General features: G+C 39.8%; 2 protein-coding genes across 2 annotated transcripts in view; one reads left to right on the top strand and one right to left on the bottom strand.

Annotated features, from left to right (window-relative positions):
- Window positions 1-21,580, bottom strand: part of LOC103453649 (uncharacterized) — a 44,986-nt gene that overhangs the window by 18,411 nt on the left and 4,995 nt on the right. The gene's annotated exons all lie outside the window — the stretch shown is intronic.
- Window positions 19,749-21,023, top strand: LOC139198024 (uncharacterized). The gene is made up of 2 exons (XM_070826260.1): window positions 19,749-20,211; window positions 20,551-21,023. The coding sequence occupies exons 1-2, from the start codon at window positions 19,749-19,751 to the stop codon at window positions 21,021-21,023; spliced, it is 936 nt and encodes a 311-aa protein (XP_070682361.1).

The raw sequence follows: 21,580 nt of genomic DNA, 5'->3' as shown, positions 1-21,580 counted from the left end.
ACAGAGCGGCTCGTCCCGTTCCGTCCCGTCCCGTCCCATCCCACGTACCAAACGGTACCTATATATACAGAATCATCTGCTACAAATAACACCATATCATTAGATTCATTACACCCAAAGTGATGCGCTTACAAGACTTGTAAACATAACAACTACAGGGACTTGATCTTCCTCCGACTACGAGAACCAGTCATCTTTATCCAGCAGCACCTCAGTCCCAACAAACTTACCACTAGTTACTCACCAAGAAAAAGTCCTGACCAATTCACTATTTTGGCATGGACTCGCATTCTTCAGTCCAGTGGCTATGGTAATCCTCACAACAATCACAGTACTTCAAAATAGCATGTCCTTCAGGGTGCGTTTGGTACGTGGGACGGGACGGGACGAAACGGGACGAGGCGTTCCGTCCCGCGTTTGGTGCGCCAAAAATGGGTGGAACGGGCTGTTCCACGGGACAGATTTTGGGTGTTTTTGCGTCCCACCTCCCCCCTGGAACGGGTTTGTTCCACGTCTGTGGAACACAATGTTTTACCATTTTAAGACAAATATACCCCATGTCTTTTTCAAAAATTACACCTTCGTTCCGTCCCGTCCCGTCCCGTTCCGTCCCGTCTGCGTACCAAACGCACCCTCATAGTCCACGTTAAGCTCCCCTTTGTGCTCAGAAACTTGCTCACCATATTCTGTGCAAATATATTATAGTGTTCGCCCACACGAGCGCCCTTTGGGACCAAAACAAAGCATGGGTAATCGTTACTCTTGTGGTCCTCAACTACCTCACATTAAACTTCACAGTAATTACGCTTTTTTTGGAGTTGGAGTCGAGCGATTGGGTCTCCAATCGCCTTTCGTACACCTTCCTCTTCATCTGTTTGTTTAAAGTTTCATTGTTAGAATACAAAATAAGAAAATATTAATAACAATAGTACCATATCATCTCAAGGCCTTTAAGAATTTTTCTTGCTACAAAAACATGAATACATGTATAAACTAAATTGAGTTATAAATATGAATATATGTCGATAAGTTTTCCAGTCCCTTCTAAAACCTTAGTTAGTTTTGATTGTGCGCCTCAAGGCCTACACCAAAGGCCCCACAAAGGCACCTTTCAAACTAACTACTAACTTACCTTGCAGCACACCAAGCAGCAAGAGCCTGCCCGACAACAAACAAAATGCCACACCCCTGGGGAGATGTGCGAGGGAAATCTTGCCCGAACATAGTTTTGGCACGCCCGGTGGGACCACAATAATCTTGTATGCCAAGAAGAAGGAAAGAACAAACTTTCAAGTGGAAAACAGAGTTTGGGCAACCTCATTGTCCGATAGAAGTAAACATGACAGGCCACCTAGAAGATTTCCCCTCCCTATGAGGTTCTGCGATCCTAGAAAGCACAACTTCTTCTAAGAAGTCGGGTGGAAAAGTTACTAATGAAGATCTACAAGCTACTATGGTACAAGTGTTGAGAAGTATGGAGAATATCACTCTGGAGACCAGAGGAGATGTGAGCAGATTTTGTTCCTTAACAGGAATTCTGCAGAGAAGGCTGAAGTTAGAGTACTCCACACCAAGAGATGGTTATGCTAGAGAGGTGATCAGAGAAGAAAACCCTGAGAAAGAACTAGTGATTCCCCTATTTCCTTTACTTGAAGAAAAGAATGATAAGGGGAAGAAGAATGAGGAACCTAGAACCAGTTGACCAGAGGAAGAATGGATCCTGGAAACAAGTTTGCCCAATCCCTTACTACTCTCACTAGATGGTAGGAGTCAAATCGGCCTAGAAGGAATAAAGTTTGGAATGACTCAGCAAGTTAGGGAGTCCAGTGGAAAATGTTTGCACATAACTGCGAGCCAACGTCCCCTTAGGCCATCACCGTTGGCTAATAAGGGAGGGGAAGTTAGGTAAAGGCAGCCAGAGCCACAGAGGGAAGCTTTCTCAGGCAATGAACGTAGCCCAAAGTGGGGACCTTCGTATACCCTGCATAACAATGTAGCTAACCAACAGGTCAGAAATGAGTTAGTAGAACTGAGAAGGATGGTGGTCCAAAATGCTCAACCTCATGCTTGCCCACTGTTCAGAATAACATATCAAAAAACCTACCCTGAGTATATTAATGAGCATAACCCTTTTTCCCCTCAACTTCAAGATACCCGCATTCCCAACCTTCAGTGGGGAAAACTGTAATGTGTCTTCTAAAGACCACATTTTCAAGTTTTCCAACTACTGTGTAGCATTTGAAGACAATCCCAACTACAAGTTGAGGTTGTTTGGAAATTCGTTGGTTAGCTTAGCATCTCAGTGGTACTCTCTATTACCCCCTAATTTTATTGCCAATTGGGGGCAAATGAAGATGGCTTTCCACAATAAGTTTTATAGGGTGGAGCCCGAGATGACCATCAATGACTTAGTGGAGGTGAAACAGTATGAGCATGAGTCTACTAAGGACTTCATGATGAGGTTTAGTAGGACAAGGATGAGATGTCAGTTCCCTATCAATCATGGCCAGTTCTTAGCCATCGCTCAGAAGGCTCTAAGGCTACATTTGAGGAAAAAGTTTTATGATGTATATTTTAATTAACTTCAAGAGTTGGTGATTGCTGTTACCAAGTTTGAAAAGTTGTTGACCGAGGAACAACAACTGAAGCACTCATCCAAAGTGCCTCTTTTCTACAAGAACAAAGCCTCAATACACTAATTAGAGTTTGAAAGTTTAGAACCAGGAGAGAATGACAGCAGTGTAAGAAAAGGAATTGAATTATGCTCAGCCGAGATGACTACTCCTTTCAAACCTTTGATGGTGAAAGGGTTGGTCCAGCCTGTCTTAGACCAGAAGGTTGTTTTAAATGATGAGGGTTTTGTGCCTATGAAGCCCCCAAAGTACTAGACTTATTCTTTTAATTTGACCAAGGCAACTGACATCTATGAAAAGTTAGTGATGACTAGGGTGATTGTGCTCTACACCAGAAGAGTTAAGAGGAAAAAAGTATTGCAAACTTCACTTTACCTTTAACCATTCCATAGCCAATTGTGTGCAGTTCAGGGATTGGATCCACGATCTCATAGTCAAGAGGAATCTGTTGTTAGAAAAACCCCAAGCTAACATGATGATTGACATAGACCCCTTCCCAGAAGCCTCCATTAACATGATCAACCTTAACTGGGTTGAGAAAGGAAAGGGAAAAACTACTTGGGAAGAGAAGGGTGAGAGAAGGCAAGTTGTTAGACCTTCTGAAGGTGTTAGAAGATTGCCCAATAGATCACAAAAGGCTGTAATTAATGGAGTGGTCTTATGCAGTAAATGTCAATGTGAATGTGAATTAGCAGTGCCAGCATTAGGTGCCATTATTGATCAAAAGTTAGTTAGAAGAAGAGAGATAAAAGAACAAGATACCCGCATAGGTGTTATTTGGGCAGCCAAGAATGAAACCAAGATGCCAAAGTGCGTAGAAGTGAAACATCCCCAGCCAAGTTATCATGGTAGTGCAAGGTAATAATGGAGAGAGAGAATACCATAAAACCAGTTCCCCTAGTTACCAAGAAAGATTCAGCCCGACTTGGCTGAAAGTGGTACATAGTTGGGAAAGATGGAAGACCTGTTTGAAACATGGGGGCATATATGATCAGCAGAGTCTAAATACAACATAAGGCTCACATGAACTCAATGAAAATCCCCACCATTTCAAAAGCTTATAGGAATGTTAAGTTTGAGGATGCCACAAAAGGTGGAAGAAGATAACTCCAATGGAGGAGCAAAAAAAAAGATAAAAAGAGCCAATAGTAAAATAAAGGGTCAAGGAGATCATGTACCTCAGAATCTCCATCCAAGAAAGTACAGAGTCTTGAGAAGAGCTCAAAAGAGTGTAGTGATGATGCCTACACCAGGCTGGAGACCAGAACCTCTCTGTTTTGGGACCATTTCCCCTGAGAGGGGGATACCCCACCTATACTGGAAGATGCACCATGTGAAACCCCAAGGCAGTTGCTTAACTTTGACATAGTAGTAGAGGATGAGGTGCCCGAATTGATGCTAACCAAGGATGCTCAGGGTTAGATGGACGAGTTTGTGTATCAAATTGGAGGAAAGAAATAAGAGGTACCTGAACCCAGCAACTTCCATGTAAACATGACTTACGTTTTATCAGCCATGTTTTGCACCGAACCAGATCAACCAGCCATAATGAAGGGTGATTACTTGGCACTAGAACCAATGATGGCACTTGTTAACATTGAAAAAGCTGGAAAAGAAGGATCAAGCGTGGCAGACTTGCCCGAACCTGCACGAAAGGAGCCCGAGAGGGTATATTCTGACCAAATGGTGTTCAGCAATCCAAGTTTGGCCCTAGCTAACCATCTCAATCCCATATACGTGACAACTTATCTAGAAGGAGTACCTTTCACGATGGTGTTCATAGATGGTGGAGCAGCGGTCAATGTGCTTCCACTCAAGCAAATGAAGAGACTGTAAAATAGAGGAAGATCTTATTCCTATTAATCTAACAATTTCTAGTTTCTTTGGAGCCATCATCAGAACCTATGGGATATTGCCCTTGGAGGTTGATTTGGGGTCTAAGAAAATTTTGCTGGCATTTTTGTGGTGGATAGCAGCTCTACTTATGGAGCATTGCTAGGGAGAGATTGGATTCAACAAAGTCTGTCTGTGCTATCTACTTTACATTAACAAGTTGCTGTCAACCACAAATCCAGAGCCGATCAACTAGGGTTTTGGGAGATTGTAGAGGTTAAGTCACGGCCATTTTTCCCCACAGCCAATGTTGCAAAGGCAAACTTCTACAACCCCAGTATTGGAATCTTGCAGTGTTTAAGAGCTTATGAGAACGGCCGCCTTACCAAGGTGACGACCCAAAAGCTCTAAGAACAATGATTGTCTTTCACTAAGGAGGAATGAGACAGGCCTCACATTGTTCCAGTCCACCAACACCAATGATGTCATAATATAAGAGAAATGACCAAGTGACTACAATCAAGTCCTTAATTAAGAGACTACTGGTGTATGGAAGAGAGAGAAAAGAAGTGAGAGAGAGCTCAATCAAGGATGAAATAGAGTGGGAGAAAGAGGCTTTAAGCACCAAGAACATATAGGAAGAAGAGTTTTTGGGAGAAGAAATAGAGGCAGCCATACATATGGCTGAGTGTATATATGACTTGGACTGGCCAGATAAAGTGCCCGAGGGTCTAAAGTCAGTTGAATTTTTGCGTACAGAGCCTGATAAGCCAACACCAGAAGTAAAAGACCCGTTGGAAACCATTAATTTGGGAACTGAAGAGGATCAAGGCCAATACAACTAAGTGGCTTGTTGGAAACTGGAGATCGTGTAAAGATAGTAGACTGCATGAATTCAAAAATTGCTTTGCATGGCATTACATAGAAATGCCTGGATTGGACCCCAATTTAGTATAGCACATAATGCCTATCAAGGAATGGTACAAACCTGTGAAGCAAGCTCCAAGGAGAATGTCGAAGGAGATAGAAGAAAAGGTCAAAGAAGAGATCGAGAGGCTAGTGAAGGCAGGATTTATATGGCCTGCAAAGTATGTTAAATGGTTGGCCAACATTATACCTATATTAAAAGTTGTAACTAATGTCATCGGATGTTGTATCGACTATAGAAACATTAATGAAGCCACGCCTAAAGATGAATACCTCATGCATATGGCTGACCTATCCATAGATGCAGTTGCAAAGCACACAGTTCTATCGTTCATGGATGGGAATGCTGGTTATAATCAAATAAAAATGGCTAAAAAAGATATACATAAGACAACTTTTAGGTGCTCAAGACATATATGAGCATATGAATATGTAGTCATGCCATTCGGGCTAAAAAAATGATGATGCTACCTATCAAAGAGTAATGAATGCCATTTTTCATAATTTAATCGTGCATAGTATGGAGGTATACATTGATGACATTGTGGTGAAGTAAAAAATTGAAGAGCAACACTTAGAAGACCTCAGACAAGCTTTAGTAAGAATGAGGACCCATAAGTTGAAAATGAATCCTAAGAAATGTGCTTTTGGAGTCAAATCAGGCAACTTTTTGGGATTCCTTGTTATTCAAAGAGGTGTGGAGATAGACAAGAACAAGGCTCAGGCTATAATGGAGTCACCTTCCCCTACCAACAAAGTGTAATTACAAAGACTATTGGGGAAAATCAACATGTTAAGAAGATTTATTGTTAATCTGGCGGGCAAAATCTAATCATTGACTCCTTTACTAAGGCCAATAAGAGTTTGAATGGAGCCCACAACACCAAGAGGCTTTTGACAAAGTAAAAACTTGCCTAGCCTATCCACCAGTGCTCATGCCCCTTCAGATGGGGAAACCTTTGAAACTCTATATTTTTACCTCTGAAAAGTCAATAGGAAGCCTGCTAGCTCAGAACAATGAAAGGGAGAAGGAGCAAGCAATATATTACCTCAGTAGGATCCTTACTAAGGTAGAAACAAGATATACCCTAATTGAGAAGCTATGTTTGGCTATATACTTCATTGTCTGCAAGTTAAGGCATTACATGTTGCCTTGCCACATTCATATCATTATCAAAAGACCGATGTGATCAAGTATATGCTGTCAAAACCAATGCTAACTGAAAGAATTGGGAAATGAATTCTAGCACTTTCAGAGTTCAGTTTTCAATATGTGCCTCAGAGAGCAATAAAGAGGCAAGCATTGCAGACTTCTTGATCGAGCACCAAGAATCACAGGGTGAATTTGTCAACATCCCAGGAACTTTGGAAGTGGCTAGTCTTTGGATCCCACCTAAGTAAAGATCACTCGGGCAAGAAAGAATTGATTCAGCAAGAGGTAACGACAATAACCAGCCAATGGATCACTCATTGGAGGTTGTATTTTGATGGGTCGTGTACTCAACATGTTGCTGGAGCCGGGATTGTCATTATTGATCCAAAAGAAGTTCAACATTACTATTCATTCCCGCTAGATTATCAAGATACTACCAACAATTAGGGAGAGTATGAGACACTGATAATTGGCTTGGAAATCCTGATAGAGTTAGGGGCAACTGAAGTCAAGGTGCTTGGTGATTCAGAGTTAGTGATTAATCAGTTAAATGGAGATTACAAGTGCAAACAAATCATAATGGCAAGTTATTATTTGGCAACCACTCAATTGTTAAGTTATTGAGGTACTGAAATATCAGCCAATCATATTCCCAGGGAAGCAAATTTAATTGCTAATGAGATGGCACAGTTGACTTTCGGAGCATAAGTTCAAAATAGACGGTTTGAGGTGGATTAGGGGTACAGAGAAGAAGTTTCCCTTCTATCTTTAAGAGAGGATTCAGCCTAGATATAATGACTAAATAAGCTGAGATAGAAGACTGGAGAACACCCATCATCCAGTACTTGAAAGACCCTTATTTGAGAGAGGTTGTTGCCCGAGCATATAACGAGAGAGTGAAGTTGAAAACCTTCAAGGAATGAGAGTTGGTCTGGAAAGCAGTTTTACCCTTCGGAGCTCAAGTTAGAGGATTTGGGAAATGGAGTCCCACTTAAGAAGGCCCTTTTATCATTAATAAAGTGATAGGAAGATGGGGATACTGCTTAGTAGATTTGGAAGGAAACTTGCAAAGGCATCCAGTTAATGCCAAGTTTTTAAAGAAATATCACCTAACTCTGTGGGATGTTAGAGACTGCTACATTGATGAAGTTTAAGTATTGGCAGAGATGTTAGATCCTTTTTATTTAAAATAGTTAGATAAAGATGGACAAGTCAAATGAGGCAAATGAGATCTTTCATTCATAATGGAAAAGTTACAAAAATTCTAGCCTAACAAGTTCACATCCCTAGCTAATGTAGCTATCCTAGAATGATAGGTTTACATAATGGTAAAAATTCGGCCAGGTTCTTCAAGGGCAATGTTGCTGCTGGCAAGTTGGGCCGCAAAATCCTCCACCTCTTGATTAACCCTCTTCACTTCTTCAATCTTCCGGTAGAGTTTGCTTGAGAGGGTCATTTGCTCGGCCTTTAATGCTGAGTGTTGCTCTTCCAACTTCTGGATCTCGGAGGCCACTACCATGATTCTATCTTCCATGGCCGAGCCCTCCTCCACCAATTGTTGCAGAGAAATGAAGTTCTGGAGTGCTAATCTTTGCAGCACTTGATTTTGTTGGATTACCTCTCTGCCCGAATGTGCTGGTTCTTCAATGCCCTTAGGTTCTTGAAGAATGAGAGGAACGACTCGTATCGAACCTTCAACATATACTGAGCTTGATACAACTCAGTAAGTGTTTTCTCGGCTTCTTAGAGAGCCTTGAGGCTAAAGAAGGCGATAAAGTCCTTTTGCATCCACTATTTGAAGACCTGGCGTTGATCTTGAAGATTTTGGGGCTCAAAGGGGCACCTTGGGGACCTCAGCTTGGTCCTAATTTGCTTGAACTCTCTGACTAGTTCTTGTAAGAAACTCGTAGCTGGAATGGAGGCAAGGGGTAGAGGAATCACTCCAGCACACCTGGAGGTAACGACAGCGGAGACAGCTTCAGTTGAGATGATGATCTCTGTAACTCCAGAGGCATTGGGAGGCCGAGTAAGTACCACTTTACGAGCTGCAGGCCCAGGAGACTTGCTCAAGTCCTCGCCAAAACCTGTTACAAGCTAAGGGAAAAACGAGTAAAAAAATTGAGATGTACTTAAGTTAAAAAAGAAGCAGAAGTGAGAAGACTTTTATACTTGAGCTGGCCCTTGAGTTTTAGGTTGTGGGGGCTCTGTTGTGGTAGCTCTTTGGGAGAAGTAGGCGGACTGGCCTGAGAAGCAGCTTGAGAAACCCTCAGGCTAGACACTTCTGAGACCACAGGGACTATAGGCTCCCCAAAGGCTTGTGGTGGTTTCTTGGTGGCCTCATCCACTGGAGAAGACTGAGAAAGGATAAAGCAAAGTATAAGTCAAGGAAGGAAATTTGAAGAAAATTTAGAAAAGCTTGAGAAAGAAGAAAACTTACTGAAGTATTGTCATCCTCCACGAAGAGCAGCAATTCCCCAGTTGTTGGACTAAACTGAAAAGTGGGAGTCACCACCATAGCTGGGGGAAGAGGAGTAGAAGAGGCATAGGCTGAGGTTTGACCGACTTGTGGTGTAGGTGCCCCAACCTTTGCCTAGAAAATAATAAAAGTGGTGGTTAGTTTTAGACTTATAAAACCAACAAACTGGACCAGGATTGGGAAAAGAAGTATACCTTTGAGAGCTTGGCCCGATAAGGGGCAAAAATGCACCAATCGGGCTAGAGGAGAAGAAGCATCGGGCTGGGAGATCCCTTCACCTAGGGTGTCCTATTTTAAGCAAGCAAGCAAAGGATTAACACAATGGTCAAAGAAAGTGAACTTCAAAAGTAACTTAGTGCTTAAGGAATGAAAACTGTACCTTCAACTCCTCGAGGATTGTGTCGAGGACCTCATTGTCTTCATGTCATACCTATGCGCCTGACTGCGATCCTTGGGAAGTAGAAGCAAGAGATGGGGAATGTTAGTTCAAACTTGTGGAAAGTCGAAGCTGAGAAAGGAAGACTAAGGCTAAAACCACTTACTGGAGGATTTTTGCTTCTTCCTGCCCGCTTCATCTAGATGGGCAGAGGAAGATTTGGAGGCCTAAGAGATATGTGACCTGGTCATTTTCTTAATGAGGGTTGCCCTCGGGCTAGTCAAATCAAGTCGAGGCTGATGCCTCTCCTCGGGCATAGACTCTGAAGTCTCCACCATAGTAGCCCTTGCTTGCCGAGGTGCCCCCGTCTCCACCTTAGGCTTAGCCTTGACCTCGGAGTCGCTGAAGAGCTCAGAGATGTCTCCAGCATCCCCAGCAACTTGGTTGGATCCTGCCTTTTGCCTTGCTACCTTAGCAGCGGCCTCCTGAAGAACCAGAGCATCTACAGCTTCTTCTAGCCTAACATCCACTTCTTCAGTGTTGCCTTGGGTTGCAAGACCAAAATGAGACTAAGTAAATGACAGGCTACAAAAGTATCATAAAAGAAAGCAAAATAGAAGTAATATGATGTACCTATAAGAAGAAGCTGGTTCTTCTAGTTGATTGCCTCATTCCAATTCTCGAACTCCTCATTCTTGGGCAGAAAGTTAAAGAAGACTTGCTCGAAGAGACGATCATATGCCTCTTTGATGTCTCCATCGTACTTTTTCGACTACTTGACTTCCCACCAAGTGGCAAATGATGGAGTGCATTCGAAATTAAAGGCCACGGGCTTATGTGTTATTCTGCTCATCACTTCTAAGCTGCGCTGAGCTGCCTGAAAGGTCACGTCGGAGGGAGAACGGAGACGGAAGGAGGTTCCACATTGCATGGAGTCAAAGTAGGGCATTGGGATGACTTGCCTAAATCCCAGATGTCTACCATATAAATTGGGGCGGTAGACCTCTAGCCTGCGCTCATAACCGGTTTGATCACTGCGTACTCCCCAAGCTAGGTCCCGTTATTGGATACAACTCACGAATTTCTCCTTGCATTGGCCACTGACATCCTCTCCAAAGGCATCTTAAAAGATATGGTCCGAAAACCAGGGATACCTCCTGAGCACAGAGACACCCCACTCCAAGTCTACCCGAGTTCAACAGACTCTGAAGAAGTAAAAGCGTGCAAGGGTTGAATGATTAGTAAGGGAAGCCATCTGCCAAGATGCAGACTAGAGCCACTCATTCGGGGAACTCCAAGTTGGGTGCCTAAAACTCAAGGAAGTATCACTAGAGCCATAGCTGGACCATCCAGGTTGGCCCCGTTGAGGTTGGTCTCGAAGGGCTCGCCCCTGGTCATCTCGTATAGAAGATGGTAGTGGTGTGAGAGAAGAAAGGTCCCGTGGCGACATCATCGAAGGAGTGCAGTGCCTCCACCAAGGAAATCCACTCCAATTTTACTCCTTTAAACTTATTTGGGAACACATGTTTGTTCAACTAGTATTTGAGGAAGTACATGTGTTCCTGAGCCCTATCTGCAGTGGAGGAAGGTGGGCTGAAAGTTTTCTTTGCAAATGGGATAAGCCCACATAGGACGTCCCATAACTCTTAAAGGTCGAAGAGTTATACTCTAGACGAGTGATGGACTCAGATACGCCCGAGTTTTCAGCAGTCGGGCAAAAGGGCAAAGACCAATTGTGGGTGATGTCCACGCACCTGCCTAAGGATTTTAGCCCAAAGACTTGAGCCATGTCAATGACTGTGAGAGACATGAGACCTATTCTGAAATCAAATGTATTGGTCTCATTGTTCCAGAAGATAAAAGTTATGGTCAGGAGCTCGGGCTTGGCGATAACAGTGACCTTAGAGAGCATAATAAGCTCGTAGATCCCATTAGCCATCTATTTTTGTTTCCAGATGGGCTCGAGCTCATCCATCCACTACGACCAAGCTTCATCCCTTATCAATGGGAAGCCCCTTCAAAAATTGGACCATTTGGAGGCCGAGATGCCAGCCTCGGTGAAGTAGGGGCTAGGAGTGAACCAATTCACAGCAGGAATGTTATTCTCCACTACGACAGGGACTCGGGTAGTCCATGCTGGCCCCAAGGAATGGACACCTTATTCTTCGAAGAATATGGAGAGATTCAGGTTAGCCCAAAGATGATGAAAGTCGTTGAGTCGGCGGTGCAGGTTGACAATCCCCTCACCAGACTCGCATGCAGGGCGAAGTTTGGGTGCCATTGATTGATTAGCTTTGAAGAAAAAATGGAAGCAGATTGAGGGCAAAAAGCAAGAAAATAGCTGCGAAAGCAAGAGAATTCTAGAAGCTCTGGGAATTCTGGAAACTTAGAGAATAAGGATTGCTAGAAGTGTTGGCCGAGAAATTTAAATGGAGGTTATATAATGGGTAGTTAGTTAACGTTCGAGATCGTGGGTTAGTGCAAAGATTTATTTGAAAATGGCTGTTTAAATGGTGCAAGTTCCGAGTTAAAGCATGCGGCTAGTGTTTAATCATTATTAATGTCTCGATTAGCAGACTTAACAATGATTAAATGGGGCACTGTTTAGGTTATTATTTAACATTTGGCTATATGATAAGGAGGCCCAAGGATGCCAAAGCAAATAGGGACTTACCCGAAGCCCAACCAATAGCCTTAAAGCAAATTGAATCCATTTCAGCTAAGGCATAGGCCATATGCCTATGATTGAAGTGACATGTGATAGAGACCAACTCACTATCAACCAAAAACACTTTCCAGTGGCATGACAAGTAAATAAATGATGACTCACTGCCCCCTGAGAGCCATCGCCCAAGAGCGAAGCCAAAACAGTCGGGCCAAATTGCCTATAAAAGGAGAAAGAGACACTAGAGGCAAGGACACTCAACCAACTAATCAAAAGACATACAAACTCTGCTCTTAAGCCAGTTCGTACCCAGAAAGCTTAAACTTGTCCAGATTCAGTCCTTTTAGCTATAGTTCCCTTAGAAAAGCCATATTTTGTCTAGTGTAAAAGCTATGCTACCTTCCCTTAGTATTGTAGTATCAATTCCCTCGCGTAAAACCTATTTACCTTCCATCCTTTTTAGCATACAACCTCTGTACACTCAACCAACCAATCAAAAGACATGCAAACTCTGTTCTCAAGCCAGTTCGTGCCCAGAAAGCTGAAACTTGTCCAGATTCAATTCTTTTAGCTATAGTTCCCTTAGAAAAGCCATCTTTTGTCTAGTGTAAAAGCTCTGCTACCTTCCCTTAGTGTTGTAGTATCGATTCCCTCACGTAAAACGTATTGACCTTCCATCATTTTTAGCATACAACCTCTATAAACTCAAAGAGAAGTGGTTGCAAGAAGTTCAACCTTGCCTGACAAAGTGAAATCTTGCCCGAGTCTCTTTGTTTATACTTTTATTTAGTACATCTGTTGCTTAATGTACTTTTCAGCATGTATTCAAGATGTTTCCAACTGTTTTCTACTTAAGAGACCCATTTGAATTCGAATCTGGTTAAGTTAATGAACATGTTTTCATTCAAAATAAACTACGATCGAGGAAGTGGTTGGAAGGGCCTTGAACTCCCTTCGTTTTTGGACGTATAAGATTATGAACTAAAAGTCCTTGTTTACAAGGCAAGAAAAAGAACTTAATGCAGACTTAACTCATCTGTGACAATCCTTTGATAACAAGAAGTAGCTTGGGGCGCAAGTAATCAACTTAAATCACACTTATTCAACAATCTGTTATACTAAGATAACAGTTGAGCGCTCAAATCCTTGTTAGTTTTGATTGTGAGCCTCAAGACCTACACCAAAGGTCCACAAAGGCACCTTTCAAACTAACTACTAACTTATCTTGCAGCACACCAAGCAGCAAAAGCCTGCCCGACAACAAATAAAGTACCATAGTCTTGGGGAGCTATGCGAGGGAAATCTTGCCGGAACACTGAGACCTGCCATTCATGTAGGCAAAGAAAATAGAACAAAGGAGATTAGGTTTTTGAAAAGGGTAGTTGTCCCAAATTGGAGATCCTCCCATCTTTCCCAGTTGACATTAAAACCAACCTTGTCTTTTGGTTGTTCGAAAAGGGTAGTTTTGGCTTAAGAGTTGGTTCCAACTCCAAATTGCTATTCGATTGGGTCCTAAACCAAGCCAGATTACCAAGAAACAACAAGTTCCTTTTGGTCAGGTTTGCTGCATAGGTTCAATTTGAGCCGTGAACGAATTTGCAGAGCTCTGGCAACAAATAGTACACATATGTGCTGTTTTTGCATAAAACCACAAACTCAATTCAACCGCATTGAACCATTTTAGAACTTTACTTTTAGGGTTTTGAGAAAACAATTTAGCACATTTTGCATATAACCTAAATGGGGATGCTACTATATCCATTTCAGACACAATCTTTACAAAGAATAACATCTATTGGATAGAAAAATTCAATGTACGCTGCGTTTGATTGCTGTGAAAGCGAGGAAAATACCAATTAACGCATTTTGTTGCTAAAGGAAGATCAGGAGGGACTTGTGGTTGAAACTGGACAACAGAGGTGTGGTGTTGTGATGTAAAGGCTATTTTAGGAATAGTAGTGAGTGGGGAAATAAAATTTGAGTGTTACTAAAATCACCTCATTGTCTTATTTTCCCACCCACGTTTTAATCAAAATGTTAATCACATAATTATCCTTTCAGCAAAAGACTTTTAAATCCTCATTTATAAATTTGTTATAACTTTAATTAAATAAACTAAAAGAGAATAAAGAAAACCTAAAACTAACAAAAGTAAAAATAAATCCACCATCCTCCCAAATCATCCACGTTGGACCGACGACCATCAAATCCCCAATAATCCATTACCCTCCCCAGCAACAAACATCACCCCACTCTCCCTTTCAATTATGGTACTACCACCTCCATCCTCTCCTCCTTTTCCTCATAAATGAACAACGATGACAACCCAGATTTAAAAATCAAAGAATACCCAATTCCAGTTGGAATAAATCGATTTGAAGCAATTTGCCTCTGTATTGGAAAACTCCCCCTATGCTTCTCTCTTCCTTTCCCTTTGGTTTCTCTCTCTTTCCAAAGGAGATGCCACCAAGTAGTTGTCAAAGGTTTTGGTTTTTGATGGGGGTGGGAGGAGGTTCTGGTGTGGCTAGGGTAGTGGCAATTAAGGAAGCATGGAGTTTTTATTTTTTATTTATTTTATTTTTTAACATATTAATATTATTGTATAAAAAAATTAGACATTAGAGGTTATTTTAGGAATAATGGTGGGTGGAGAAATAATATTTTAATTTTTTATTTTTATGGTGGGTGAAATTATAATGTAGGTGTAGAAATAGGACAATGGGGTGAGTCTATCACTCTAAAATTTTAATTTCATAAGTTTTTATAGCGGGTGAAATTATAATGTGGATGGAGAAATATGACAATGAGATGGGTCTAAAAGCGGGCTATTTTGTTTCAACCAAATGACGTATGATATCCTTTATCTTGAACCAAATGACATACTTTATCTTCAAGGAGGTACTTTAATATAGACAAATTAATTTTCCTATATCTATATGTGAAATATAGGTAAATTAAATCTTGAGCCAAATGACATCTTTTATCTTTATGGAGGTACTTCAATCTAAATAAATAATTTGCTTATATATATATTTTTATATATTTTTTATATATGTAAATTATATCTTGAATCAAATTACATTGTTTATGTTGTAGGTAAATTATTTTGCATGTATTATTACATAGATTAGACACATTTTATTGGTATTATAAATGTGTGGTAAAATAATTTACCTATATTTATATATAAAATATAGATAAACTATTTTGACAAAATAACATTCTTATATTTTGTAGGTAACTAAAGCTCACATATTTGAAATGGAAAAAACTAAACCAAAAAATACCTAATTTTATGCAAATTTGAAAAGCAGCTAAGGATTTAAAAAGGAAAAAACTAAATGAATTAAAACCTAGGATCATATCATTTTGTTCTTTTAACGATCCATATAATCTAAGCTTATTTTTAGTTATGTTGTCTGGAACTCAATTGTAAGCTCATTTTGCTCCTTGTAACTTAAAAGTCGCTATTTTACTCCTGAAACACACATTTCGTTCCATTTTGCCCCTAAAACTTGATTTTAATCCTATTTTGCTCCGTAAAACTTGAAAGTCGTCTTTATAAAACTCAAAATTCACTCCACATCGTCTTAGATATGTTAATTTCTTATGTGGGTTTGATTTGGGTGTGCCAGGCCAATCAATTTATTATTATTTTTTCATCTCTTCAATATCTTTTAAACTTAATATTCTTTTATTGTTGAATGTACAAATTTATTGCTCATGTGTCATAGTCCTATTGGGTGTTTGGTCCCACATATGTTTTAGGAGTTGACCTAGAATTTTTTGGGAGAAAAGAGAGTCCACAAGTCAAAGTGGAACAAATTTTGAATTTCAAGAAGTAAAATTGTGACTTTTGAGTTACAGGGAGCAAAGTGAGATCAAAATAGAGTTTTAGTGAGCGTAGCTAAAAATAAGTTTATAATCTACACTAAGGGGGTGATGGAATGCACTATGCCTCACAATGGCTAGGAAAAATGTGATTCAAATTCCCCTTTGACGAGAATTGAACGTAAGACCTCTCACTTACAAGTGAAGAGGAATATCATTACACCGTAGTACTAAGAGAAATCGTTTTGTAATTAATAGGCAATGAATCATGACATTAATCTTGTTTTTGTTTAGGGAAATGTGATGTTTATTGATAAAGAAGATAAGCATACAAGAGGATAGCCCAGATTAAAATAGGGTGGCTCTTGGAAAAAAAAAAATTGCAGGGGATTTCAACCCGAAATTAAGGAAAAAAAGTAGCCATGAAAACAATTGCAAAAGTGAAATCAAATTAAGTCGGCACTATCCTGGAGAATTACACAATAGCAATTATGTCCAGTCTGATATAGGATTAGGGGTATCTTAGGCATCCAAAATACAAAATTGTGTGAAGTTAAACTTAATTAAGGAAATTATTGAGTTGGAGCCTAGTTATTGGGTTTCTATTAGAAAAATATACTATGGTGGGTTTTAGTTTAAAAAAAAAATTGAATTCCAAGGGGTAGAGTCATATTTTCATATTTTATTAATACCCTTTTACCTTCTAGCAAGCCATGTCAGTTAGTTACCGTTAAAGAGTATGTATTTGTAGACATAGAAATTTCGATGAAATAAATATTCACCAACACATTAAAGTTTCGACATGCTAGGGCATACATGGCATTCACCGTGTGTCTCACAAATCGTAACATGGATGTGACTCATCAAAGTGGGACGAGTCATCAAGAAGGACACATGTTAACACTTAGCAGAAAAGAATTATTTGATTTAACTTAATTAAATCAAATGTTGATTGATTGCGTCAACATCACCGACAACAATTGGAGTCACTCGGGTCAGATTTCGTGTCTTGTAAAACAAGTATGGCCATATCAGCGAAGTCGCTTGGACGTCACCTATTGTCCCAGATCAAGGTAATGGTGGCTTTGCTCTTCACGGAGTTATTGAGTTATGACCAGACTTTTGAGGTAAAGTTATTCGATCAACCTTTCTTCAACCTTAGAATAGATACAGTTTGGTCTTCTATCTTTGTATATGATCCAATTCCATACGATGTAGCAGAGACATTTTGAACTCAATGGTGCAATCTCGAACGTCGTGCTAAATTTTTTTGTAATGATGATGAATATTGTTTGCTTCCTAATTGCGGAATATAGTTTAATTCGTCAATCTTTTCAAAGTAAAGAATGCTGAGGCAAAACACGGGTAAGCTTGTGGGCCCGGGGTATAGTTCAAAAGCCATCTTTGGTGACGTTGTTTGGGAAAAACGTCACCTCCCAAATTTAGTATTAAATATTAAGCTAATGGAAAACCTTTTGCCCTAGACTCACGGTAATGCATTGACCAGATTAAGGTTGAGGAAGTGTTGGATCATACCCGGAATGACCTCCAGATTTAAATGTTAGTCTGACATGTTTGAGTTGTCTTTGTTTTTTTATTTCATTTGTTCTTTCACCTTGCCCCCATTCCAAGTCAAAGGATTTCAATAGTGCAATGTGTAACCAAGAAAGGGCTTCCTTCTCAGTTTGAATTGTGTGTCCATCCCTAGTGATTCTTAAATGAAAGTTCGTTAGGGATTTGGTTGGCTGCATGTGGGTCAGAAACATTTTTTAAATCATTTTGACAAACCTTATGTGTCAGACTCGTGGACTTTGAATGTCATTTTCGGTTTCTTCGAATGTGTCACACACAGTGGTGAAGCCACGTGAGGGTGAGGAGTGACGGCCGCCACTCCCCTCGTCGGAAAACAAGATTGGAGCACTGGTTTTGCCCCTCTCCTGCCAGAAAACTCACTAGTTCTGCTGCTGTTGCTCCGGTGATTTGTCTGGTTCTGCTAGCTGACTTCATTTTTTTTTTTTAAAACAACCAGGCCAAAACGACGTCGTTTTGGTCCTGGTAAAAATAAATAAATAAATAAATGAAACGGCGCCGTTTTGATAAGTTGGAAGAAAAAAAAAATCATATAAGGGGACCGCGTGTCCCTCATTCATTCAATCTCTCAATTTCCTCTCCCCGTGTCGTTTTCTCCTTTTCATCCTCCAATCAGAGCAGCGTGCAGCCGCTGCTCCTCATTTCGAAGTAGAAAACGGAACGATTAATTGGTTAAGGAACCAGTCAGCACAGCACAACAACACAGCAAAGTGTAGCCACTACAGTCTACAGGGCAGCCCTTCAAACCCACTATTTAGGTAAATTTTTTAATTCCTAAATTTATAATCCCTAACCTTAATTAATTATTTAAAACGAATTTTGTTTAATTGGTATAAAATCATATAGTAAAGCACTCAATGCACTAATATAGTTATTGGTTATTGTTTATTGATATGAAATTATGAAATTATTTTTTAGGGTAAAAATTAAAATTTGAATTCTCAATTATTGATTAATTAATTGAATTATTACATAATGTATTATGTATACAATTAGTCATATGATTAGTTGAATTAAATTTTTATTTATCGAATAATTTGTATGCTTATTGGTATTGATTAATTGAATTGTTGGTTGGATTAGTTATTATGCATACTATAGTATAGTCTACTCTAGGATTAAGAGTCTAAGAATTTTTTTTTTCTTTCCATTTTACAGTTACGTAATGGAATGATACTATAAGAAACAATGCTTAAATCCTCCTTCAAAAATTTCAGGTAGTCCTTCTCCTTCAAAGATTCCGAGTAGTCATCCTCCTCCTTCAAATATTCCAAGAAGTCCTTATTCGAATATTCCTAGTAGGTCACAACAAAGTGAGGCCATTGAATTGGATGAAATATTGGCTAATCTTCCTGCAGACCCTGGACATAGACGTCGAATGCTTGATTATCCACCTAATTATCATGAAGCAATTCGTAGACACTATCTCCAAAATGATCCTTGTCAACCTAGAGACCACATCATGCCAAGAAAAGTTAGTGACAAAAGATGTTTTATTATCGGTTGGTTTGATAAGTTTAAGTGGTTGAAGTATAGTATATCAAAAAATGCTGCATTTTGTTGTTATTGCTATCTTTTCAAATATGATTTCGATCAAATGGGTAGCACTGGAAGTGTTGTCTTCACTGAGAAAGGGTTTACAAATTGGAAGAAAGGACCCCAAAATCTTCGAGTTCATGAGGAAGATGTTGGAAGTCTTCATAATAAAGTTGTACAACAAGCTAGAGATTTGATGGCACAAAACAACACATTGAAACATTTGTGAGTAAGCAAACCGATGAAGCTTGCATTAATTATCGTACTTTATTGAATGCCTCACTTGAGTGTACAAGATGGTTGTTGGGACAAGGTTTGCCTTTTCGTGGCCACGATGAATCGTTCAAATCAAACAATAGCGATAATTATTTGGAGCTTCTGCAATTTCTTTCCAAGCATAATGAGCAAGTTAGGAAAGTTGTGTTTGAGATGCTCCTCCAAGAATCTTAAGTATACTTTTTCCGATATTAAAAAAGATCTTGTCCGTGCTTGTGCTATTGAAACTATAGATGCAATCACTAAAGATATGGAAGGTGCATTTTTTTTCTCTTTTGGTTGATGGATCACGTGATTCTTCAACTAAAGAGCAAATGGTGGCGGTATTGCGTTATGTGAACAAAAAAGGAGAAGCAATTGAAATTTTTTTGAGTGTGCAACATGTCACCTCTACAACTAGTAACTCGCTTGAATAGGCTATTGAGAGATTTTTTGCTACAACAAATTTGATTATGTCCACGTTACGGGGACAAGGCTATGATGGAGCTAGTAATATGAAAGGTGAGCTAAATGGCCTTAGAACAAAGATTTTGAACAAGTGTCCTCAAGCATTTTATGTTCATTGTTTTGCACACCAACTTCAACTAGCTCTTGTAGCCGTTGCAAAGGGAATTGAGGGTGTTGCCATTTTCTTCAACAATGCTAGTATCTTGGTCAATACTATTGGATCATCGTGTAAGCGTCGTGATGCATTTAGAGAGAAACAACTAGAACAAATTAAGAAAGCTCTTGATATTGGTGATCTTGAAATGGGTAAAGGGTTAAATCAAGAGAGTAGTCTCATGCGTCCTTGTGATACATGTTGGAACTCACATTATGGTACTATAGTGAGTATTATTGTCATGTTTGAAGCTGTGGTGGAGGTGCTTGAATGGATTAAAAATGATATCAACCAAGACAATTTCGGAGAAGCAAGTAAGTTATTCCATGACATACAAACTTTTGATTTTGTGTTTCACCTTTTTTTGATGAGACTCATATTGGGAATTACAAATGAGTTATCACAAGCATTACAAAAGAAAGATCAAGATATTGTGAATGCGATGGCGTTAGTGGAAGTATGCAAGCAAAGACTACAATCCTTGAGAGATGATGATTTTGGGGTCTTGCTTGATGATGTACAAAAGTTTTGTGAAGAACATGATATTGTCATTCCTAACATGGAGGATTTGCATTTCATACCCAGAAAATCAAGGCGTAAAGCTCCAAGACTCACAAACTTCCATTACTATCATGTGGGTCTCTATTTTTAAGTCCTTGATATGCAATTAAAGGAATTGAATGATTGCTTTGATGAGGTAAACACCGAATTGCTTTTTTGTATGGCATGTTTGAGTCCGGTGAATAATTTTGCATCTTTCGACAAAGCAAAAATTGTTCGTCTAGCCCAATTTTATCCTCAAGATTTTGATGGTATGGACTTCATAAATCTTCCCATTCAACTTGACAATTACATTCATGATATGAAGATGCATAGTGAGTTTTCATCATTGAAAGGAATTGGTGATCTTGCGAAGGAGTTGGTGAAGACCAGAAGGTGTGCAAACTATATGTTAGTGTATAACCTTCTTACATTGGCTTTGGTGTTACCGGTTGCAATCGCTTCGGTGGAGAGAGCTTTTTCTGCTATGAAGATTGTGAAAACACCATTGCGTAACAAAATGGAAGATCAATGGTTGAGTGATAGCATGCTTGTTTACATAGAGAGATGTAATTGCTTTTATTGATAATGAGTCTATTATGCGATGTTTTCAAGATATAAAACCTCGTCGGCAATAATTTGGTTGTTGCTATTATTTTGAACCTTGCAATCTTTTAACTTTGCCCCTCCCCCCCGTCAATTCTTGGTTTCGCCACTGGTCACACTTATTGCATGTGGTGATGACCAGTTGTTGTTTGGATGGGATATTTTGCATGCGTGCAATATCCCTTATGTGCACCCCGCTGTGTTATGGTCTTGGTAGTTACTATATTTTACTTGGTCATCAGGCATTGTTGGTTTATAGTAATGTTCGGGTAATCACTTACCACTCCACTCTCTCTTATTTACCCACCATCACTTCTCTCTTCATTTCTCACCGAATCTCTCTCTTTCACACACACTCCACTCTCTCTTGTATTATGTGTATATAATGCTAGCAGAAAAAGTGACAGTGGAGTTTGTCCAGAGAAATATATTGGTGCTAATACTGGATGATATTCATGTGGAGGTTGAGATAGGAGGACCTCGTTTTTGTTAGATTTTAGATGCTGTTATCTTGTAAAATGTTAGACAACTTCATTC

The sequence above is a fragment of the Malus domestica genome, chromosome 08 (genome assembly GCF_042453785.1).
Source record: "Malus domestica chromosome 08, GDT2T_hap1".
NCBI classification, from domain to species: Eukaryota; Viridiplantae; Streptophyta; class Magnoliopsida; order Rosales; family Rosaceae; genus Malus; species Malus domestica.
Note: the sequence above shows the minus strand (reverse complement) of the source record. Positions and strands in the feature narration are given on the sequence as shown.